Raw genomic sequence first — 25,921 nt, 5'->3', positions numbered from 1 at the left:
AGAGAAAGAACTGTGACTGTTACTGTTACTAATCGGAGGGAAGAGGAGATAAAGAACTGTGACTGTTACTGTTACTAATCGGAGGGAAGAGGAGAGAAAGAACTGTTACTGCTACTGTTACTGTTACTAATCGGAGAGAAGAGGAGAGAAAGAACTGTGACTGTTACTGTTACTAATCGGAGGGAAGAGGAGATAAAGAACTGTGACTGTTACTAATCGGAGGGAAGAGGAGATAAAGAACTGTGACTGTTACTGTTACTAATCGGAGGGAAGAGGAGATAAAGAACTGTGACTGTTACTGTTACTAATCGGAGGGAAGAGGAGAGAAAGAACTGTTACTGTTACTGTTACTAATCGGAGGGAAGAGGTGAGAAAGAACTGTTACTGCTACTGTTACTGTTACTAAACGGAGGGAAGAGGAGAGAAAGAACTGTGACTGCAACTGTTACTGTTACTAATCGGAGGGAAGAGGAGACAAAGAACTGTGACTGCTACTGTTACTAATCGGAGGGAAGACGAGAGAAAGAACTGTTAATGCTACTGTTACTGTTACTAATCGGAGGGAAGACGAGAGAAAGAACTGTTACTGCTACTGTTACTAATCGGAGGGAAGAGGAGAGAAAGAACTGTTACTGCTACTGTTACTAATCCGAGGGAAGAGGAGAGAAAGAACTGACTGCTACTGTTACTAATCGGAGGGAAGAGGAGAGAAAGAACTGTGACTGCTACTGTTACTAATCGGAGGGAAGAGGAGAGAAAGAACTGTGACTGCTACTGTTACTGTTACTAATCGGAGGGCAGAGGAGAGAAAGAACTGTGACTGCTACTGTTACTGTTACTAATCGGAGGGAAGAGGAGAGAAAGAACTGTGACTGCTACTGTTACTGTTACTAATCGGAGGGAAGAGGAGATAAAGAACTGTGACTGCTACTGTTACTGTTACTAATCGGAGGGAAGAGGAGAGAAAGAACTGTGACTGTTACTGTTACTAATCGGAGGGAAGAGGAGAGAAAGAACTGTGACTGCTACTGTTACTGTTACTAATCGGAGGGAAGAGGAGAGAAAGAACTGTGACTGCTACTGTTACTGTTACTAATCGGAGGGAAGAGGAGAGAAAGAACTGACTGTTACTGTTACTAATCGGAGGGAAGAGGAGAGAAAGAACTGTGACTGCTACTGTTACTAATCGGAGGGAAGACGAGAGAAAGAACTGTTACTGCTACTGTTACTAATCGGAGGGAAGACGAGAGAAAGAACTGTTACTGCTACTGTTACTGTTACTAATCGGAGGGAAGACGAGAGAAAGAACTGTTACTGCTACTGTTACTAATCCGAGGGAAGAGGAGAGAAAGAACTGTGACTGCTACTGTTACTGTTACTAATCGGAGGGAAGAGGAGAGAAAGAACTGACTGTTACTGTTACTGTTACTAATCGGAGGGAAGAGGAGAGAAAGAACTGTGACTGCTACTGTTACTGTTACTAATCGGAGGGAAGAGGAGAGAAAGAACTGTTACTGTTACTGTTACTAATCGGAGGGAAGAGGAGAGAAAGAACTGTTACTGTTACTGTTACTAATCGGAGGGAAGAGGAGAGAAAGAACTGTTACTGCTACTAATCGGAGGGAAGAGGAGAGAAAGAACTGTTACTGCTACTGTTACTGTTACTAATAGGAGGGAAGAGGCGAGAAAGAACTGTGACTGCTACTGTTACTAATCGGAGGGAAGAGGAGAGAAAGAACTGTGACTGCTACTGTTACTAATCGGAGGGAAGAGGAGAGAAAGAACTGTGACTGCTACTGTTACTAATCGGAGGGAAGAGGAAAGAAAGAACTGTTACTGCTACTGTTACTGTTACTAATAGGAGGGAAGAGGAGAGAAAGAACTGTGACTGCTACTGTTACTAATCGGAGGGAAGAGGAGATAAAGAACTGTGACTGCTACTGTTACTGTTACTAATCGGAGGGAAGAGGAGATAAAGAACTGTGACTGCTACTGTTACTGTTACTAATCGGAGGGAAGAGGAGATAAAGAACTGTGACTGTTACTGTTACTAATCGGAGAGAAGAGGAGATAAAGAACTGTGACTGTTACTGTTACTAATCAGAGGGAAGAGGAGATAAAGAACTGTGACTGTTACTGTTACTAATCGGAGAGAAGAGGAGATAAAGAACTGTGACTGTTACTGTTACTAATCGGAGGGAAGAGGAGAGAAAGAACTGTGACTGTTACTGTTACTAATCGGAGGGAAGAGGAGAGAAAGAACTGTGACTGCTACTGTTACTGTTACTAATCGGAGGGAAGAGGAGATAAAGAACTGTGACTGTTACTGTTACTAATCGGAGGGAAGAGGAGAGAAAGAACAGTTACTGTTACTGTTACTAATCAGAGGGAAGAGGAGAGAAAGAACTGTTACTGTTACTGTTACTAATCGGAGGGAAGAGGAGAGAAAGAACTGTGACTGCTACTGTTACTAATCGGAGGGAAGAGGAGAGAAAGAACTGTTACTGTTACGAATCGGAGGGAAGAGGAGAGAAAGAACTGTTACTGTTACTGTTACTAATCGGAGGGAAGAGGAGAGAAAGAACTGTTACTGTTACTGTTACTAATCGGAGGGAAGAGGAGAGAAAGAACTGTTACTGCTACTGTTACTGTTACTAATAGGAGGGAAGAGGCGAGAAAGAACTGTGACTGCTACTGTTACTAATCGGAGGGAAGAGGAGAGAAAGAACTGTGACTGCTACTGTTACTAATCGGAGGGAAGAGGAGAGAAAGAACTGTGACTGCTACTGTTACTAATCGGAGGGAAGAGGAAAGAAAGAACTGTTACTGCTACTGTTACTGTTACTAATCGGAGGGAAGACGAGAGAAAGAACTGTTACTGCTACTGTTACTAATCGGAGGGAAGAGGAGATAAAGAACTGTGACTGCTACTGTTACTAATCGGAGAGAAGAGGAGATAAAGAACTGTGACTGCTACTGTTACTGTTACTAATCGGAGGGAAGACGAGAGAAAGAACTGTTACTGCTACTGTTACTAATCGGAGGGAAGAGGAGATAAAGAACTGTGACTGTTACTGTTACTGATCGGAGAGAAGAGGAGAGAAAGAACTGTGACTGTTACTAATCGGAGGGAAGAGGAGATAAAGAACTGTGACTGTTACTGTTACTAATCGGAGGGAAGAGGAGATAAAGAACTGTGACTGTTACTAATCGGAGGGAAGAGGAGATAAAGAACTGTGACTGTTACTAATCGGAGGGAAGAGGAGATAAAGAACTGTGACTGTTACTGTTACTAATCGGAGAGAAGAGGAGAGAAAGAACTGTGACTGTTACTGTTACTAATCGGAGGGAAGAGGAGAGAAAGAACTGTGACTGCTACTGTTACTAATCGGAGGGAAGATGAGAGAAAGAACTGTTACTGCTACTGTTACTGTTACTAAACGGAGGGAAGAGGAGAGAAAGAACTGTGACTGCTACTGTTACTGTTACTAATCGGAGGGAAGAGGAGACAAAGAACTGTGACTGCTACTGTTACTAATCGGAGGGAAGAGGAAAGAAAGAACTGTTACTGCTACTGTTACTGTTACTAATCGGAGGGAAGACGAGAGAAAGAACTGTTACTGCTACTGTTACTAATCGGAGGGAAGAGGAGAGAAAGAACTGTGACTGCTACTGTTACTAATCGGAGGGAAGAGGAGAGAAAGAACTGTGACTGCTACTGTTACTAATCGGAGGGAAGAGGAGAGAAAGAACTGTGACTGCTACTGCTACTGTTACTAATCGGAGGGAAGAGGAGAGAAAGAACTGTGACTGCTACTGTTACTGTTACTAATCGGAGGGAAGAGGAGAGAAAGAACTGTGACTGTTACTGTTACTGTTACTAATCGGAGGGAAGAGGAGATAAAGAACTGTGACTGCTACTGTTACTGTTACTAATCGGAGGGAAGGGGAGATAAAGAACTGTGACTGCTACTGTTACTAATCGGAGGGAAGAGGAGAGAAAGAACTGTGACTGCTACTGTTACTGTTACTAATCGGAGGGAAGGGGAGATAAAGAACTGTGACTGTTACTGTTACTAATCGGAGAGAAGAGGAGATAAAGAACTGTGACTGTTACTGCTACTGTTACTAATCCGAGGGAAGAGGAGAGAAAGAACTGTTACTGCTACTGTTACTGTTACTAATCGGAGGGAAGAGGAGAGAAAGAACTGACTGTTACTGTTACTAATCGGAGGGAAGAGGAGAGAAAGAACTGTGACTGCTACTGTTACTAATCGGAGGGAAGACGAGAGAAAGAACTGTTACTGCTACTGTTACTAATCGGAGGGAAGACGAGAGAAAGAACTGTTACTGCTACTGTTACTGTTACTAATCGGAGGGAAGACGAGAGAAAGAACCGTGACTGTTACTGCTACTGTTACTAATCCGAGGGAAGAGGAGAGAAAGAACTGTGACTGTTACTGTTACTGTTACTAATCGGAGGGAAGAGGAGAGAAAGAACTGTGACTGCTACTGTTACTGTTACTAATCGGAGGGAAGAGGAGAGAAAGAACTGTGACTGCTACTGTTACTAATCGGAGGGAAGAGGAGAGAAAGAACTGTGACTGCTACTGTTACTAATCGGAGGGAAGAGGAGAGAAAGAACTGTGACTGCTACTGCTACTGTTACTGTTACTAATCGGAGGGAAGAGGAGAGAAAGAACTGTGACTGCTACTGTTACTGTTACTAATCGGAGGGAAGAGGAGAGAAAGAACTGTGACTGCTACTGTTACTGTTACTAATCGGAGGGAAGAGGAGAGAAAGAACTGTGACTGCTACTGCTACTGTTACTGTTACTAATCGGAGGGAAGAGGAGAGAAAGAACTGTGACTGCTACTGTTACTAATCGGAGGAAGAGGAGAGAAAGAACTGTGACTGCTACTGCTACAGTTACTGTTACTAATCGGAGGGAAGAGGAGAGAAAGAACTGTGACTGCTACTGTTACTGTTACTAATCGGAGGGAAGAGGAGAGAAAGAACTGTGACTGCTACTGTTACTGTTACTAATCGGAGGGAAGAGGAGAGAAAGAACTGTGACTGCTACTGTTACTAATCGGAGGGAAGAGGAGAGAAAGAACTGACTGTTACTGTTACTGTTACTAATCGGAGGGAAGAGGAGAGAAAGAACTGTGACTGCTACTGTTACTGTTACTAATCGGAGGGAAGAGGAGAGAAAGAACTGTGACTGCTACTGTTACTGTTACTAATCGGAGGGAAGACGAGAGAAAGAACTGTGACTGCTACTGTTACTGTTACTAATCGGAGGGAAGAGGAGAGAAAGAAATGTGACTGCTACTGTTACTGTTACTAATCGGAGGGAAGAGGAGAGAAAGAACTGTGACTGCTACTGTTACTGTTACTAATCGGAGGGAAGACGAGAGAAAGAACTGTGACTGTTACTGTTACTAATCGGAGGGAAGAGGAGAGAAAGAACCGTGACTGCTACTGTTACTGTTACTAATCGGAGGGAAGAGGAGAGAAAGAACTGTGACTGCTACTGTTACTGTTACTAACCGGAGGGAAGACGAGAGAAAGAACTGTGACTGTTACTGTTACTAATCGGAGGGAAGAGGAGAGAAAGAACCGTGACTGCTACTGTTACTGTTACTAATCGGAGGGAAGAGGAGAGAAAGAACTGTGACTGCTACTGTTACTAATCGGAGGGAAGACGAGAGAAAGAACTGTGACTGCTACTGTTACTAATCGGAGGGAAGAGGAGAGAAAGAACCGTGACTGCTACTGTTACTGTTACTAATCGGAGGGAAGAGGAGAGAAAGAACTGTGACTGCTACTGTTACTGTTACTAATCGGAGGGAAGAGGAGAGAAAGAACTGTGACTGCTACTGTTACTGTTACTAATCGGAGGGAAGAGGAGAGAAAGAACTGTTACTGTTACTGTTACTAATCGGAGGGAAGAGGAGAGAAAGAACTGTTACTGTTACTGTTACTAATCGGAGGGAAGAGGAGAGAAAGAACTGTTACTGTTACTGTTACTAATCGGAGGGAAGAGGAGAGAAAGAACTGTTACTGCTACTGTTACTGTTACTAATAGGAGGGAAGAGGCGAGAAAGAACTGTGACTGCTACTGTTACTAATCGGAGGGAAGAGGAGAGAAAGAACTGTGACTGCTACTGTTACTAATCGGAGGGAAGAGGAGAGAAAGAACTGTGACTGCTACTGTTACTAATCGGAGGGAAGAGGAGAGAAAGAACTGTTACTGCTACTGTTACTGTTACTAATAGGAGGGAAGAGGAGAGAAAGAACTGTGACTGCTACTGTTACTAATCGGAGGGAAGAGGAGATAAAGAACTGTGACTGCTACTGTTACTAATCGGAGAGAAGAGGAGATAAAGAACTGTGACTGCTACTGTTACTGTTACTAATCGGAGGGAAGAGGCGAGAAAGAACTGTGACTGCTACTGTTACTAATCGGAGGGAAGAGGAGATAAAGAACTGTGACTGCTACTGTTACTGTTACTAATCGGAGAGAAGAGGAGATAAAGAACTGTGACTGTTACTGTTACTAATCGGAGGGAAGAGGAGATAAAGAACTGTGACTGTTACTGTTACTAATCGGAGAGAAGAGGAGATAAAGAACTGTGACTGTTACTGTTACTAATCGGAGGGAAGAGGAGAGAAAGAACTGTGACTGTTACTGTTACTGTTACTAATCGGAGAGAAGAGGAGAGAAAGAACTGTGACTGTTACTAATCGGAGGGAAGAGGAGATAAAGAACTGTGACTGTTACTGTTACTAATCGAAGGGAAGAGGAGATAAAGAACTGTGACTGTTACTAATCGGAGGGAAGAGGAGATAAAGAACTGTGACTGTTACTGTTACTAATCGGAGAGAAGAGGAGAGAAAGAACTGTGACTGTTACTGTTACTAATCGGAGGGAAGAGGAGAGAAAGAACTGTGACTGCTACTGTTACTAATCGGAGGGAAGATGAGAGAAAGAACTGTTACTGCTACTGTTACTGTTACTAAACGGAGGGAAGAGGAGAGAAAGAACTGTGACTGCTACTGTTACTGTTACTAATCGGAGGGAAGAGGAGACAAAGAACTGTGACTGCTACTGTTACTAATCGGAGGGAAGACGAGAGAAAGAACTGTTACTGCTACTGTTACTGTTACTAATCGGAGGGAAGACGAGAGAAAGAACTGTTACTGCTACTGTTACTAATCGGAGGGAAGAGGAGAGAAAGAACTGTTACTGCTACTGTTACTAATCCGAGGAAGAGGAGAGAAAGAACTGACTGTTACTGTTACTAATCGGAGGGAAGAGGAGAGAAAGAACTGTGACTGCTACTGTTACTAATCGGAGGGAAGAGGAGAGAAAGAACTGTGACTGCTACTGTTACTGTTACTAATCGGAGGGCAGAGGAGAGAAAGAACTGTGACTGCTACTGTTACTGTTACTAATCGGAGGGAAGAGGAGAGAAAGAACTGTGACTGCTACTGTTACTGTTACTAATCGGAGGGAAGAGGAGATAAAGAACTGTGACTGCTACTGTTACTGTTACTAATCGGAGGGAAGAGGAGAGAAAGAACTGTGACTGCTACTGTTACTAATCGGAGGGAAGAGGAGAGAAAGAACTGTGACTGCTACTGTTACTGTTACTAATCGGAGGGAAGAGGAGAGAAAGAACTGTGACTGCTACTGTTACTGTTACTAATCGGAGGGAAGAGGAGATAAAGAACTGTGACTGCTACTGTTACTGTTACTAATCGGAGGGAAGAGGAGAGAAAGAACTGTGACTGCTACTGTTACTGTTACTAATCGGAGGGAAGAGGAGAGAAAGAACTGACTGTTACTGTTACTAATCGGAGGGAAGAGGAGAGAAAGAACTGTGACTGCTACTGTTACTAATCGGAGGGAAGACGAGAGAAAGAACTGTTACTGCTACTGTTACTAATCGGAGGGAAGACGAGAGAAAGAACTGTTACTGCTACTGTTACTGTTACTAATCGGAGGGAAGACGAGAGAAAGAACTGTTACTGCTACTGTTACTAATCCGAGGGAAGAGGAGAGAAAGAACTGTGACTGCTACTGTTACTGTTACTAATCGGAGGGAAGAGGAGAGAAAGAACTGACTGTTACTGTTACTGTTACTAATCGGAGGGAAGAGGAGAGAAAGAACTGTGATTGCTACTGTTACTAATCGGAGGGAAGAGGAGAGAAAGAACTGTGACTGCTACTGTTACTAATCGGAGGGAAGAGGAGAGAAAGAACTGTGACTGCTACTGCTACTGTTACTGTTACTAATCGGAGGGAAGAGGAGAGAAAGAACTGTGACTGCTACTGTTACTGTTACTAATCGGAGGGAAGAGGAGAGAAAGAACTGTGACTGCTACTGCTACTGTTACTGTTACTAATCGGAGGGAAGAGGAGGAAAGAACTGTGACTGCTACTGTTACTAATCGGAGGGAAGAGGAGAGAAAGAACTGTGACTGCTACTGTTACTAATCAGTTACTGTTACTAATCGGAGGGAAGAGGAGAGAAAGAACTGTGACTGCTACTGTTACTGTTACTAATCGGAGGGAAGAGGAGAGAAAGAACTGTGACTGCTACTGTTACTGTTACTAATCGGAGGGAAGAGGAGAGAAAGAACTGTGACTGCTACTGTTACTGTTACTAATCGGAGGGAAGAGGAGAGAAAGAACTGACTGTTACTGTTACTGTTACTAATCGGAGGGAAGAGGAGAGAAAGAACTGTGACTGCTACTGTTACTGTTACTAATCGGACTGTTACTAATCGGAGGGAAGAGGAGAGAAAGAACTGTGACTGCTACTGTTACTGTTACTAATCGGAGGGAAGAGGAGAGAAAGAACTGTGACTGCTACTGTTACTGTTACTGTTACTAATCGGAGGGAAGAGGAGAGAAAGAACTGTGACTGACTGTTACTGTTACTAATCGGAGGGAAGAGGAGAGAAAGAACTGTGACTGCTACTGTTACTGTTACTAATCGGAGGGAAGAGGAGAGAAAGAACTGTTACTGTTACTGTTACTAATCGGAGGGAAGAGGAGAGAAAGAACTGTGACTGCTACTGTTACTAATCGGAGGGAAGAGGAGAGAAAGAACTGTGACTGCTACTGCTACTGTTACTAATCCGAGGGAAGAGGAGAGAAAGAACTGTTACTGCTACTGTTACTAATCGGAGGGAAGAGGAGAGAAAGAACTGTTACTGCTACTGTTACTGTTACTAATCGGAGGGAAGAGGAGAGAAAGAACTGTGACTGTTACTATTACTAATCGGAGGGAAGAGGAGAGAAAGAACTGTGACTGCTACTGTTACTGTTACTAATCGGAGGGAAGAGGAGAGAAAGAACTGTTACTGTTACTGTTACTAATCGGAGGGAAGAGGAGAGAAAGAACTGTGACTGTTACTGTTACTAATCGGAGGGAAGAGGAGAGAAAGAACTGTTACTGCTACTGTTACTGTTACTAATCGGAGGGAAGAGGAGAGAAAGAACTGTTACTGCTACTGTTACTGTTACTAATCGGAGGGAAGAGGAGAGAAAGAACTGTGACTGCTACTGTTACTGTTACTAATCGGAGGGAAGAGGAGAGAAAGAACTGTGACTGCTACTGTTACTGTTACTAATCGGAGGGAAGAGGAGAGAAAGAACTGTGACTGTTACTGTTACTGTTACTAATCGGAGGGAAGAGGAGAGAAAGAACTGTGACTGTTACTAATCGGAGGGAAGACGAGAGAAAGAACTGACTGTTACTGTTACTAATCGGAGAGAAGAGGAGATAAAGAACTGTGACTGCTACTGTTACTGTTACTAATCGGAGGGAAGGGGAGATAAAGAACTGTGACTGTTACTGTTACTAATCGGAGAGAAGAGGAGATAAAGAACTGTGACTGTTACTGTTACTAATCGGAGGGAAGAGGAGATAAAGAACTGTGACTGTTACTGTTACTGTTACTAATCGGAGGGAAGAGGAGATAAAGAACTGTTACTGCTACTGTTACTAATCGGAGGGAAGAGGAGAGAAAGAACTGTGACTGCTACTGTTACTAATCGGAGGGAAGAGGAAAGAAAGAACTGTGACTGCTACTGTTACTAATCGGAGGGAAGAGGAAAGAAAGAACTGTTACTGCTACTGTTACTGTTACTAATCGGAGGGAAGACGAGAGAAAGAACTGTTACTGCTACTGTTACTAATCGGAGGGAAGAGGAGAGAAAGAACTGTGACTGCTACTGTTACTAATCGGAGGGAAGAGGAAAGAAAGAACTGTTACTGCTACTGTTACTGTTACTAATCGGAGGGAAGAGGTGACAAAGAACTGTTACTGCTACTGTTACTGTTACTAATCGGAGGGAAGAGGAGAGAAAGAACTGTGACTGTTACTGTTACTAATCGGAGGGAAGAGGAGAGAAAGTACTGTTACTGCTACTGTTACTGTTACTAATCGGAGGGAAGACGAGAGAAAGAACTGTTACTGCTACTGTTACTGTTACTAATCGGAGGGAAGACGAGAGAAAGAACTGTGACTGTTACTGTTACTAATCGGAGGGAAGAGGAGAGAAAGAACTGTGACTGCTACTGTTACTAATCGGAGGGAAGAGGAGAGAAAGAACTGTGACTGCTACTGTTACTGTTACTAATCGGAGGGAAGAGGAGAGAATGAACTGTGACTGCTACTGTTACTGTTACTAATCGGAGGGAAGAGGAGAGAAAGAACTGTGACTGCTACTGTTACTGTTACTAATCGGAGGGAAGAGGAGAGAAAGAACTGTGACTGTTACTGTTACTAATCGGAGGGAAGAGGAGAGAAAGAAACTGTGTTACTGTTACTAATCTAGGAGAGAAAGAACTGTGACTGCTACTGTTACTAATCGGAGGGAAGAGGAGAGAAAGAACTGTGACTGCTACTGTTACTGTTACTAATCGGAGGGAAGAGGAGAGAAAGAACTGACTGTTACTGTTACTAATCGGAGGGAAGAGGAGAGAAAGAACTGTGACTGCTACTGTTACTGTTACTAATCGGAGGGAAGAGGAGAGAAAGAACTGTGACTGCTACTGTTACTGTTACTAATCGGAGGGAAGAGGAGAGAAAGAACTGTGACTGCTACTGTTACTGTTACTAATCGGAGGGAAGAGGAGAGAAAGAACTGTGACTGCTACTGTTACTGTTACTAATCGGAGGGAAGAGGAGAGAAAGAACTGTGACTGCTACTGTTACTGTTACTAATCGGAGGGAAGAGGAGAGAAAGAACTGTGACTGCTACTGTTACTGTTACTAATCGGAGGGAAGAGGAGAGAAAGAACTGTGACTGCTACTGTTACTAATCGGAGGGAAGAGGAGAGAAAGAACTGACTGTTACTGTTACTAATCGGAGGGAAGAGGAGAGAAAGAACTGTGACTGCTACTGTTACTGTTACTAATCGGAGGGAAGAGGAGAGAAAGAACTGTGACTGCTACTGTTACTAATCGGAGGGAAGAGGAGAGAAAGAGCCGTGACTGTTACTGTTACTGTTACTAATCGGAGGGAAGAGGAGAGAAAGAACTGTTACTGCTACTGTTACTGTTATTAATCGGAGGGAAGAGGAGAGAAAGAACTGTGACTGCTACTGTTACTGTTACTAATCGGAGGGAAGAGGAGAGAAAGAACTGTTACTGCTTCTGTTACTAATTGGAGGGAAGAGGAGAGAATTAAAGGAAGGATGGATGAGTGGAAGATGGGTGTGTGTGTGTTATGTCTGAGTATAGGTGTAGCAGAGCATGTCCACGTGCGTCACAATGACAAACCACACTTATACACACATGGTCACACACATGTAGCACACACACACACACTGCATTGCTCTAACACACAGGGAAGATAATGCATATACACAATCTCAAAGCAGCTGGACACACACACACACACCACGTATACCCGCACACACACACGTGCACACACAGAGCGCAAATGGTAGTGGTTATCATTGAACACAAAAAGGAATCAAGTTGTATCCATTGATAACTGTGTGCCCTGAGAGTGAGTTGGCAAAAACATGTTGAAATGTAACCTTTTAGAGTGAGAAACACAGGCCTAAATGGAGGTAGTCCAACAGCTTGGGGATTACTAAATACATTTCCTGTTGGGTTCGGTCCAGACCGCTATCGGGGACATTTGCTGGGCAGTGTTCTCGTGGGGATGGGTACGCCAATGCCAGATTGGAGTTGTTACAAGGCAAAATCTATATGAGCTTTCAGTTGTGCAACAGGGGACAACAATGCATCCCAGGTAGTGGCAGAGATGCTCTGGTCCCTCGTTAATATATGAGGGCGAGGGGGGGGGGGGGGGGTTATCAGGGAGTGCTGCAGCACCCTCAACACCCATACTTCCCACGGCTATGCTTTCACATTTCAAAGAGGGATCAATAGATAGATGGAAACAAACTTTCATAAGTTCCAAATAAGACGTGTCCAATTTTGGATTAGGAGCCCCTTGTAAATGCTCGGGGGAGAAATACTCACGCGAACGAACACACAAACAGGCGTACTAGTGTACGCCTACACACACACATCTTTGTAATTTAGCAGACACTCTTATCGAGCGACTCACAGTTAGATGCATTGATCTTAAGGTAGCAAAGAGAGACAACCACAGTCATAGTAAGCCAATATCTTCCTCATTAAGTAGCTATCAGCAAAGTCAGTGCTAGAACAAATTGTACACACACACACACACAATTCCCAGGCCTGCAGTTGTTTACATGCGTTTCCTAGTTTGGCTGGTGGCAGTCCTTCCTCTGTTCATGTTTTAATGAGGGTCGTGTGGGTCTCAAATATTTGCAAAGCTGTAAACGCCAACAGTGTGTGTGTGTGTGTGTGTGTGTGTGTCATAGCCCAATAGAGTTTGAAAGGGGGAAGAGGTGGGAGTGCAGAGCCCTGTGGCTCCAGTCATCGGGAGCATTTCAATAGTCTAACGTGGCTTCCTCTCCTCGCTTCCTTCCCTTCTACTGATAGTCGAAAGCAACATGGCAGATCCGTTGCTAGTTAATGATTACCAGTAGAGCCGTCCTGTATGGCTCAGTTGGTAGAGCATGACGCTTGCATCTTGGATTGCCATCCATCTTTAAAATGGATGCACATGACTGTAGGTGGCTTTGGATAAAAGGGTCTGCTAAATGACATATATTATAGATCTAAGTGCAACCTGGGAACTGGTTGTGGGCGGCATCATTACTCCTAATCACCGCCCTCCTCCCCAGAGACAGATGATGCATGGCCAGCCAATCCCAAGAGAGGAGGAGAGGCATGCTGATAGTGCCAGCACTACAGGAGGATCATCGAAGCATTTCTAAAAGAGAAGCACATACCCTAGCACAGAGAGAACGCTGACTACTCTCCACTGGGGATCAAAGATAAGCTACTTTCCTCCACTCTGGCCTTTAAAAACTCTCAGAGAAGCAGATTACATATCCAACACATGGTCCCATGGCCTCTGACAGCCTCTGGAAGCCTCCAATACTAATGGGTGAAGATCGTGATTAGGACTAGCTAGCCTCCATAGGTGGCTGGTGTCATAATGGAATCTTCTATGGTGGCTTGTAAGCCCTCATTGCCTTACTTTTTGTCATAGATACCATTGAGTTACATGGACGTTTAATTTATTGGTTGGTTAATTCCATTGTAAACACAGTAATTAGCCTATTTTGTATATATCTTTCATTGTACAACTGAGTAATGATATTCTAGTTACCAAATAGCTGCAGAGAAACTAGATAAAATGTCAGGCTAATGTAAAGGCTTCCCTTAACCTACATAGTTACTCTGCATGTGCAGAGCCGTAGTGTAGTGGTAACACCTACATTATATACTCAGAGTTCACAAAACATTAGGAACACTTTCTTAATATTGACTTGCACCCCATTTGGCCCTCAGAACAGCCTCAATTCGTCGGGGCATGGACTCTACAAGGTGTCAAAAGCGTTCCACAGGGATGTTGGCCCATGTTGGCTCTAACACTTCTCACAGTTGTGTCAAGTTGTCTGGATGTCCTTTGGGTGGTGCACCATTCTTGATATGCACGGGAAACTGTTGAGTGTGAGAAACCCAGCAGCGTTGCAGTTCTTGACACACTCAAACAGGTGCGCCTGGCACCTACTACCATATCCCGTTCAAAGACACTTAAATAATTTAGTCTTTCCCATTCCCTCTCTGAATGGCACACATATACAATCCATGTCTCAATCGTCTCAAGGCTTAAAAATCCTTCTTTAACCGGTCTCCTTCATCTACCATGATTGAGGTGGATTTAACAAGTGACATCAATAAGGGATAATAGCTTTCACCTGGTCAGTCTATGTCATGGAAAGCAAAGTTGTTCCTAATGTTTTGTGCACATATAACAAAATCTTGTGTGGAAATATATTTTTTAATTCCATCATAAAACTTCTCCTCCCTGACTAATTTAACTAAAGAGGCACATCAGGGTTACAAGCACCATGGGGAAACAAAACAACTCACAAATGATTTTAAATAGGTTATTTTTCCCTAAAATATAAAAATGTATCGAGGTACACCCGCACCTGCCATAAAATCCAAGAACACTGATCATTAAAAAGCATATTAATCCATATTAATTCACCGTGGTAATGGGAGCGTAGGAGGTTGATGCCACTCTAGGATCTCATTATGGGATGTTGTTTGGATCCTGAATAATTGATCTTATTTTATTTCCTGTGATAAATGATTAACCAACTCAGGTGAGGGCTAATCCATCTCCAGGGTGAATTTAGATTACACATCATGATCGTAAACAGCATCTCGCTGAAGCAAAACATGGATATAAGCCAACTAGGAACTAGCAATTTTAGCATGAGTCCCAAATTCCCGGGAGATACTGTGAAAACCTGCAGACTCACGGATAGGGAAATGGGGATAACTAGTCAGTTGTACAACTGAACACATTCAACTGAAATGTGTCTTCCGCATTTCGGAGCATCAGAATGTCTGATAACGGAGAAGGAGCAACTCCCTTAAGGAAAAACGGTAAATAAATGATATATTATTAGAAACATGGCCAAATAGACTTACTACAATGCTTTGTATGCTATAATGTAAAATCTTGTAATATGCATTAATCAGACAGCAGTCAAATCTACTCACTGATCGATATCTCATAGTAAAGAATGTTTAAAGATAATGTGTTTAACTCACCTGCATCAGCATACAGTAGATGCCCGCCAGGCCATGGGCAGCGCCAACGTACTGCTTCTTGTGCCACTCGTAGAGCAGTGGGCACTTCTCCGCCTTCTTCTCCTCTTTGGCCATGTTCTTCCCCGACTCCAAGATGGCCGTCACAACCTGCAAAGACACCAACAGGAAGTGGGTTAGCCTCCCTCTCGTCTGTTTCAATAGGTTTGGAAGAGATACTGTATATGCATGCGAGACCCTGTCCAAAGACAATAACTACCGTAACTAATAAACAGCAAAGTTCAACGGGTCAATTCTCATTTGCATTCCTGTCAGTTGAATTGAACACTCCAGTCTCTCCATGGGAGTGCAATTAAACCCCTGAATTGATTGATATCTCCAAGAGAGAGACGGAGAGACAGAATGAAAATGTGATTTGACAGATCTCTGCTCCTTCTACCCTGCCGTTAGTATGCAGACTTGAGGTTGAGAAATAAAGAGAGTGTGAACACACGTGAGCACGCGCATTGGTATGCACTAATACCCGTTGAGAAGCAGATTGAACAGAACAGGGGGGACGCAGGCAGGCAGCAGACAGACATGTCCTGGTGTTTCTCTCTCTCTCTCTCACACACAGGGAGTCTTAACTTTGTAGAGTAGAGCCCTTTAACATCACTCCCTCCCTCACATTCTGGGCTGACACACACACACACACACAGGGCTGAAGCCCTTTCCCCCCACAGCCAGACACCTAATGCCAGCACCCCCCTATCCACATCGATGGACCCGCAGTGGAGACGGTGGAAAGCTTCAAGTTCCTTGGCGAACACGTCACTGACAAATTGAAATGGTCCACTCACACAGACAGTGTGGTGAAGAAGGAGCAACAGCGCCTCTTCAACCTCACGAGGCTGAAGAAATTTGGCTTGGCCCCTAAAACCCACAAACCTTTACAGATGCACAATTGAGAGCATCCTGTCGGGCTGTATCACCGCCTGGTACGGCAACTGCACCGCCCTCAACCACACGGCTCTCCAGAGGGTGGTGCAGTCTGCACAACGCATCAAACTACCTGCCCTCCAGAATACCTACAGCACCCGATGTCACAGGAAGGCCAAAAATATCATCAAGGACATCAGCCACCCGAGCCATTGTCTGTTCACCCCGCTATCATCCAGAAGGCGAGGTCAGTACAGGTGCATCAAAGCTGGGACAGAGAGACTGAAAAACCTCTTTATCTCAAGGCCATCAGACTGTTAAATGGCCATCACTAGCACCTTAGAGGCTGCTGCCCTGTATACATAGACTTGAAATCCCTGGCTCCTTTAATAATGGAACACTAGTCACTTGAATAATGTTTACATATTTTGCATTACTCATCTCATATGTATATACTGTATTCTATTCTACTGTATCTTAGTTTATGCGGCTCCGACGTTGCTCGTCCAAATATGTATATATTCTTAATTCCATTAGATTTGTATGTATTGTTGTGAAATTGTTAGATATTTCTTGTTAGATATTACCTTACTTGAAACACAAGCATTTCGCTACACCCGCAGTAACATCTGTTAAACACGTGTATGTAACCAATATAATGTGATGTGTACTCCTTACTGATCAGGGTGGGGATTTCACAATGATGACTCGTGATTGTAAAGCAGATAAAAGACATGGCTATGCATAATAACTGACTCATATCATTTTAGGTTTAATGAACAAGCAACTGCAGTATTTACGTCTCTTTGCCAGGTGGCTTGGCGTATTAGACACATAACTGACGGGGGGGTGTGGTTTCATACACCGTATCATTTTGGAGGGGTTCTGTAAAAAGGTAGAATAAAAGGTAGCCTGGCATTTACACAAGCGACTTAAAATGCTTTCCCCGCACACACACAATTGTACTTGTCACAATTGTCCAAATACAACTGGTAGACTTTACCGTAAAATGCGTGCTTTACAAGCCCTTCTCAACAATGCAGAGTTTCAAAAAATAAAAAATACAAGACATATAAAATACACAAGAAGAGATATATATATATACAGGGAGCACCAGTACCAGATCAATGTGCAGAGGTACGAGGTATTTGAGGTAGATACTGAAGGCAGGGTAATGTGACCAGGCATCAGGACACATAAAATAAAGAACAGAGCAGGAAATGAGTGTAAAAGTGTGTGTGTGTAATGTGTATGTATGTGTGTTGTGTCGTTCTGCGTGTGTGTGTGTGTGGGAGTGTCAATGTAGTGTGTTTGAGTGAGTAAATTGTTTGTATATATATAGTCTAGTGAGTGTGCATAGGGTGCAAGACAGAGTCAGTGTAGGTAATTTGGGTTCCATTAATCGACTATTTAGCAGTTTTATGGCTTGGGGGTAGAAGCTGTCTCGGAGCCTGTTGGTCCAAGAGCCGACGCTCTGGTACCGTTTGCCGGATGGTATCAGAGTTAGCAGTCTACGGCTTGAGTGGCTGGAGTCTGGCAATTTTTCGGGCCCAACAGTCGTAAGTGAACAGGGAGTACAGGAGAGGACTAAGTACACACCCCTGAGGAGCCCCCGTGTTGAGGGTCAGCGTGGCAGAGGTGATGTTGCCTACCCTCACCACCTGGGGCTGGCCCTCAGGAAGTCCAGGATCCACTTGCAGAGGGAGGGGTTGAGTCCTAGGGTCCGTAGCTTGGTGAAGAGCTTGGAGGGGAGTATGGTGTTAAACTCTGAGCTGTAGTCTATGAACAGCATTCTCAGTTATTGTCCAAGGGAGAAAAAGCAGTGTGAAGTTCAAATGAGATTGCGTCATCTGTGGATCTGTTGGGGCAGTATGCGAATTGGAGTGGGTGTTGGATGGTGTTGGTGTGTGCCATGACCAGCCTTTCAAAGCACTTCATAATTATAGATGTGAGTGCTACAGGGGGATAGTCATTTAGGCAGGTTACCATGAATGTCTTGGGAATGGGGACAATAGTGGTCAACTTGAAACCTGTTGGAATTACAGACTGGGACAAGGATAGATTTAAAATGTCTATGAAGACACTTGCCAGCTGGTCTGCGCATGCTTTGAGAAAGTGCACTGGTATTCCATGCGGCCTTGTGATTGTAAACTTGTTCAAATGTTTTGCTCACATGGGCCCAGAGAGCGAGATCACAGTAATTTGGAAAAATAGGGACTTTCACACAAGGCACAGTCTTATATTTCTCGAAGCGAGCATAAAATACATTCAACTCATTTGAGAGTTCTGCGTCGCTGGGCAACTCATTCCTGGGTTTCCCTTTGTAATCAGTTATCGTCCTGGAGCCCTGCCATATACGACAAGCATACGCCGCCGATGTAATAGGATTCCACCTCCTATATTGTCTTTTTGCATGTTTGATGTCTCGGAGGTCATAGCGAGCTTTCTTGTATGCGTCCATGTCCGTGTCCCGTTCCTTGTAAACAGTAACTCTAGCCTTTGGTCCAGCGTAGATATTCCCTGTTTTTGGATGGATACGTTCTTATAGTCACTGTGGTGACAACATTGTCTGTGCATTTATTGATGAAGATGATGACTCGGGGGAAACTCCTCAATGCTATTGAATTAATCCCAGAGCATATCCCAGTGTGTACTAGCAAAACAGTCTTGTAGCCTCGCGTCTGCTTCATCTGACCACTTCCGCATTGAGCGCATCACTGGTGCGTCCTGTTTGAGATCTTGTTTGTAAGCAGGAAGCAGAAGAATGGGTTCCTGGTCAGATTTGCCGAAGGGAGGATGAGGGAGGGCCTTGTGTGCTTTTCTCTGGGTAGAATAAAAGTGGTGTAGAGTTTCTGCTCCCCTTGTGGCACAGGAGACGTGTTGGTGGAAGTGAGGTAGGACGGTTTTAAGTCTCCCCGCGTTAAAGTCTCTGCCCACCAGAATTGCTACTTCTGGGTGAGCACACAGTTCATTGGGTGCCAGTGTGGTGTAGACTTGGGGCGGGATGTAGACAGCCGTGATAATTCCAGATAAGAACTCTCTTGGTAGATAAAAGGATCTGCAGCTTACCATGAGGTATTCTATATCAGGAAACGCTCAAGATTTCCTTCACACTTGAAGCAACACACCAGTTGCTATTTATGAGGGGAAAAAACACTCCACCTCCTTTCGACTTCTCCAAAGCCGGTGTACGATCCTGACGCTACATGGAGAATCCACCAAATAGTACGTGCATAGCAACATCATCCAGCCACGTTTCAGTAAGACATAAAATTGCAGCTTTTCAAATCTCTGACTCTCAAACAAAAGCTCATACATCATCTTCGCAAGTGACTGGACACACACACACACACCTCCTCTACACACACAGCCTCTACACCCCCCCCCTATTCAAATGAGATTCTGTCTTCTTTTGAAAGGAGAAAACGGGTGTGATATGGATTTCCTTTAAGTGAACTGGAGCTGTTGGCCAGGGAGCTGCTGAGCTATGGATAAGCTGCAGTATAGATCTGTTTCTATAGAGGGAGGGAGGGATGTGCTGCTGGAGCACTGTGGTGGCAGTATGGATCTATGGGAGTGTAGGGCCTTATACAACCTGTGTTGCGGAAAACCCAGATGGCGTCATGGAATCCAGACATTAAAACGGAATTCAACAATATATTTTATTTAAATGAGTAGGAAATCAACTAACACTGCTAACCAAACAACGTTCTCTGGCTCGTGCCCAGTTGAATTTAAGGGTAACTACACACAGACCTCAAAAGTGGTCTCCTTTTGTGGTTTAACCATTGTTGTGGACAAGCATTTGTTTTCCAATAAAAAAATATTTTGAGAGCGAAAACCTGAAGAAAACAGAAACCTGGAAAAACAAAACGAAGAAAAGGGCATTGGGGAAAAACAGAATCAGGCAACAACAAAAAATACCGATATACCGGGCCTAGGAGTGAGCGTGTGTGTGTGTGTGCTCGTCGTACATCCACCTTGTCATAAAGGGAAGGGCTGCTGCAGTACTCTCCCTCTCTCTCCCGACACCCTCCCTTCCTCTCGCACAGTCGTATCCCTGGAGACGGTGAACTGGGGGCTGCACAGGGGGAAACTGCAGACTCAGGGCCATTTCTGCTCTGTGGCAACCACACTCAGCTCTCTGATCTCCCCCTAGGTCCCCTGGGAAGGGCTGTGTCAGTGAGGCAGGAGAGAAGCAGGCAGGGCTACACTGGAGAGGAGGGACTGATAGCTCAATGGTCCTCACTAACCAAACTTAAAAATGACAGAACTTCTAATAGGGTACTACACTGACCAGCAAATAGCGATGGCTATAATATAGCTCCAGCACCATCAGATTGTTCCATCAAAGTAGAACCTTAGGAATAGGTCTGTTCAGGCCTGTCGCAAGAACGACCAGTGAGACAAGTGCTGTGCAATCACAGGTTCCAAGATCCACAATCATGGCATTACTGTCAACCATAGTCTCCCAAGCAACCTCCATTCATTACGATCCCATAGTCTCCCAACCAAACTCCATTAATTACCAATCTTAATGTGTTATGATAAGTGTTATGAAATGTAAATGTGTTATTTTAAACTGTATGTAACTGTCTTAATGTTGCTGGACCCCAAGAATAGTAGCTGCTGCCTTGGGAGCAGCTAATGGGGATCCTTCATAAATACAAACCTTTCAGTCTCAAACAACCTCGATTCAATACCAGCTTTTCTCTGGAGGCCAGGAAGGAGCTGGTACGATGTACATTACTGGTATATACACTGCTCAAAAAAATAAAGGGAACATTTAAACAACACAATGTAACTCCAAGTCAATCACACTTCTGTGAAATTAAACTGTCCACTTAGGAAGCAACACTGATTGACAATAAATTTCACATGCTGTTGTGCAAATGGAATAGACAACAGGTGGAAATTATAGGCATTTAGCAAGACACCCCCAATAAAGGAGTGGTTCTGCAGTTGGGGACCACAGACCACTTCTCAGTTCCTATGCTTCCTGGCTGATGTTTTGGTCACTTTTGAATGCTGGCGGTGCTTTCACTCTAGTGGTAGAATGAGACGGAGTCTACAACCCACACAAGTGGCTCAGGTAGTTAGTGCAGCTCATCCAGGATGGCACATCAATGCGAGATGTGGCAAGACGTTTGCGGTGTCTGTCAGCGTAGTGTCCAGAGCATGGAGGCCCTACCAGGAGACAGGCCAGTACATCAGGAGACGTGGAGGAGGCCGTAGGAGGGCAATAACCCAGCTGCAGGACCGCTACCGCCGCCTTTGTGCAAGGAGGAGCACTGCCATAGCCCTGCAAAATGACCTCCAGCAGGCCACAAATGTGCATGTGTCTGCTCAAACGGTCAGAAACAGACTCCATGAGGGTGATATGAGGGTCCGACGTCCACAGGTGGGGGTTGTGCTTACAGCCCAACACCGTGCAGGACGTTTGGCATTTACCAGAGAACACCAAGATTGGCAAATTCACCACTGGCGCCCTGTGCTCTTCACAGATGAAAGCAGGTTCACACTGAGCACATGTGACAGACGTGACAGAGTCTGAAGACACCGTGGAGAACGCTACCTGCAACATCCTCCAGCATGACCGGTTTGGCGGCGGGTCAGTCATGGTGTGGGGTGGCATTTCTTTGGGGGCCGCACAGCCCTCCATGTGCTCGGCAGAGGTAGCCTGACTGCCTTTAGGTACCGAGATGAGATCCTCAGACCCCTTGTGAGACCATATGCTGGTGTGGTTGGCCCTGGGTTCCTCCTACTGCAAGACAATGCTAGACCTCATGTGGCTGGAGTGTGTCAGCAGTTCCTGCAAGAGGAAGGCATTGATGCTATGGACTGGCCCGCCCGTTCCCCAGACCTGAATCCAATTGAGCACATCTGGGACATCATGTCTCGCTCCATCCACCAACGCCACGTTGCACCACAGACTGTCTAGGAGTTGGCGGATTTTTTAGTCCAGGTCTGGGAGGAGATCCCTCAGGAGACCATCCGCCACCTCATCAGGAACATGCCCAGGCGTTGTAGGGAGGTCATACAGCCACGTGGAGGCCAAACACACTACTGAGCCTCTTTTTGACTTGTTTTAAGGACATTACATCAAAGTTGGATCCGCCTGTAGTGTGGTTTTCCACTTTGATTTTGAGTGTGACTTCAAATCCAGACCTCCATGGGTTGATAAATTTGATTTCCATTGATAATGTTTTTGTGATTTTGTTGTCAGCACATTCAACTATGTAAAGAAAAAAAGTATTTAATAAGAATATTTCATTCATTCAGATCTAGGATGTGTTATTTTAGTGTTCCCTTTATTTTTTGAGCAGTGTATATATACATATACACATACATACACACACACACACACACTTGAAGTCGTAAGTTTGCATACACCTTAGCCAAATACATTTAAATTCAGTTACACAATTCCTGACATTTAATCCGAGTAAAAATGTCCTGTTTTAGGTCAGTTAAGATTACCACTTTGTTTAAAGAATGTGAAATGTCAGAATAATAGTAGAGAGAATGATTTATTTCAGCTTTTATTTCCTTCATCACATTCCCAGTGGGTCAGAAGTTTACATGCTACCTCATGATGCCATCTATTTTGTGAAGTGTACCAGTACCTCCTGCAGCAAAGCACCTCCACAACATGATGCTGCTACCCCCATGCTTCACGGTTGGGATGGTGTTCTTCGGCTTGCAAGCCTCCCCCTTTTTCCTCCAAACCTAACGATGGTCATTATGACCAAACAGTTCTATTTTTGTTTCATCAGACCAGAGGACATTTCTCCAAAAAGTACACTCTTCGTCCCCATGTGCAGTTGCAAACCGTAGTATGGCTTTTTCTTAGCGGTTTTGGAGCAGGGCCTCTTATTTGCCGAGTGGCCTTTCAGGTAATGTTGATATAGGACTCGTTTTACTGTGGAAATAGATACTAATGTACCTGTGTCCTCAAGCATCTTCACAATGTCCGTTGTTCTGGGATTGATTTGCAATTTTCGCACCAAAGTAAGTTCATCTCTAGGAGACAGAAAGCATCTCCTTCCTGAGTGGTATGTCGGCTGCGTGGTCCCATGGGGTTTATACTTGCGTACTAATGTTTGTACTGATGAACGTGGTACCTTCAGGCGTTTGGAAATTGCTCCCAAGGATGAACCAGACTTGTGGAGGTCTACAATGCTTTTTCTGAGGTCTTTTGATTTTCCCATGATGTCAAGCAAAGAGGCACTGAGTTTGAAGGTTGGCCTTGAAATACATCCACAGGTACACCTCCAATCGATTCAAATGTTGTCAATTAGCCTTTCAGAAGCTTCTAAAGCCATTACATAATTTTCTGGAATTTTCCCAGCTGTTGAAAGGCACAGTCAACATTAGTTTATGCAAACTTCTGACCCACTGGAATTGTGACACAGTGAATTATAAGTTAAATAATCTGTCTGTAAACAATTGTTGGAAAATGTACTTGTGTCATGCACGAAGTAGATGTCCTAACCGACTTGCCAAACTATAGTTTGTTAACAAATATGTGGTGTTTGAAAAACGAGTTTTAATGACTCCAACCTAAGTGTATCTAAACTTCCGACTTCAACTGTATATACGCAGGCCTCAGCCACTACCCTGAGAGCACTTGATTTAGTATATCATGCAGCCCTCAGGTTCATTACCAATCAAAAACTTCTAACACATCATTGTGATCTCTACAGCGCCGTTGGCTGGTTGTCATTGACCTTGAGTAGGCTTAAACACCAGTGAACACTGATTTATAAGGCCATACTGGGTAAAATGCCACTTACTCTTTTTAATTTATTTATTTAAAATCAGGTCGGTAAATAAATATCCACTACGGTCCCATTCACATTTGCTTTAAACAGTACCAAGAATTATAACAGGTCACGGTAGAAATAGTTTTAGTTACTCAGTTCCGTGGTCCTGGAATTCTCTCCTGAACATGGTTAGCAGATGTTAATGTGAGTGTAGCGAAATGTTTGTGCTTCTAGTTCCGACAATGCAGTAATAACCAACAAGTAATCTAACCTAACAATTTCACAACAACTACCTTATACACACAAGTGTAAAGGGATGAAGAATATCTACGTAAAAATATATGAATGAGTGATGGTACAGAACGGCATAGGCAAGATGTAGTAGATGGTATAGAGTACAGTATATACAGTGGGGCAAAAAAGTATTAAGTCAGCCACCAATTGTGCAAGTTCTCTCGCTTAAAAAGATGAGGCCTGTAATTTTCATCATAGGTACACTTCAACTATGACAGACAAAATGAGAAAAAAAAATTCCAGAAAATCACATTGTAAGATTTTTTAATGAATTTATTTGCAAATTATGGTGGAAAATAAGTATTTGGTCAACTACAAACAAGCAAGATTTCTGGCTCTCACAGTCCTGTAACTTCTTCTTTAAGAGGCCCCTCTGTCCTCCACTCGTTACCTGTATTAATGGCACGTTTGAACTTGTTATCAGTATAAAAGACACCTGTCCACAACCTCAAACAGTCACACTCCAAACTCCACTATGTACAAGACCAAAGAGCTGTCAATGGACACCAGAAACTAAATTGTAGACCTGCATCAGGCTGGGAAGACTGAATCTGCAATAGGTAAGCAGCTTGGTTTGAAGAAATCAACTGTGGGAGCAATTATTAGGAAATGGAAGACATACAAGACCACTAATAATCACCCTCGATCTGGGGCTCCATGCAAAATCTCACCACGTGGGGTCAAAATGATCACAAGAACGGCGAGTAAAAATCCCAGAAACACACGGGTGGACCTAGTGAATGACCTGCAGAGAGCTGGGACCAAAGTAACAAAGCCTACCATCAGTAACACACACTCAAATCCTGCAGTGCCAGACGTGTCCCCCTGCTTAAGCCAGTACATGTCCAGGCCCGTCTGAAGTTTGCTAGAGAGCATTTGGATGATCCAGAAGAAGATTGGGAGAATGGCATATGGTCAGATGAAACCAAAATATAACTTTTTGGTAAAAACTATACTCGTCGTGTTTGGAGGACAAAGAATGCTGAGTTGCATCCAAAGAACACCATACCTACTGTGAAGCATGGGGGTGGAAACATCATGCTTTGGGGCTGTTTTTCTGCAAAGTGACCAGGACGACTGATCCGTGTAAAGGAAAGAATGAATGGGGCCATGTATCGTGAGATTGAGTGAAAACCTCCTTCCATCAGCAAGGGCATTGAAGATGAAACGTGGCTGGGTCTTTCAGCATGACAATGATCCCAAACACACCACCCGGGCAACGAAGGAGTGGCTTCGTAAGAAGCATTTCAAGGTCCTGGAGTGGCCTAGCCAGTCTCCAGATCTCAACCCCATAGAAAATCTTTGGAGGGAGTTGAAAGTCCGTGTTGCCCAGCATCAGCCCCAAAACATCACTGCTCTAGAGGAAATCTGCATGGAGGAATGGGCCAAAATACTTACAGAAAACGTTTGACCTCTGTCATTGCCAACAAAGGGTATATAACAAAGTATTGAGATAAACTTTTGTTATTGACCAAATACTTATTTTCCACCATAATTTGCAAATAAATTCATTAAAAATCCTACAATGTGATTTTCTGGATTTTTTTTCTTTTCTCATTTTCTCTGTCATAGTTGAAGTGTACCTATGATGAAAATTACAGGCCTCGCATCTTTTTAAGTTGGAGAACTTGCACAATTGGTGGCTGACTAAATACTTTTTTGCCCCACTGTATGAGATGAGTAATGTAGGGTATGTAAACATATAAAAGTGGCATTGTTTAAAGTGGCTAGTGATACA

At 43.8% G+C, this 25,921-nt stretch overlaps 1 protein-coding gene across 1 annotated transcript in view; it reads right to left on the bottom strand.

Annotated features, from left to right (window-relative positions):
• lancl2 (LanC lantibiotic synthetase component C-like 2 (bacterial)) overlaps positions 1–25,921 on the bottom strand; it is an 80,706-nt gene that overhangs the window by 19,448 nt on the left and 35,337 nt on the right. Inside the window, exon 7 of the mRNA XM_064941593.1 lies at positions 15,209–15,355. Coding sequence (XP_064797665.1) covers positions 15,209–15,355 — 147 coding nt within the window. The remainder of the gene's footprint in view (positions 1–15,208; positions 15,356–25,921) is intronic.

Source organism: Oncorhynchus masou, chromosome 28 (genome assembly GCF_036934945.1).
Source record: "Oncorhynchus masou masou isolate Uvic2021 chromosome 28, UVic_Omas_1.1, whole genome shotgun sequence".
In the NCBI taxonomy this organism is placed as follows: Eukaryota; Metazoa; Chordata; class Actinopteri; order Salmoniformes; family Salmonidae; genus Oncorhynchus; species Oncorhynchus masou.
The sequence above is the reverse complement of the archived record's forward strand: the minus strand, read 5'-3'. Positions and strand labels throughout refer to the sequence as shown.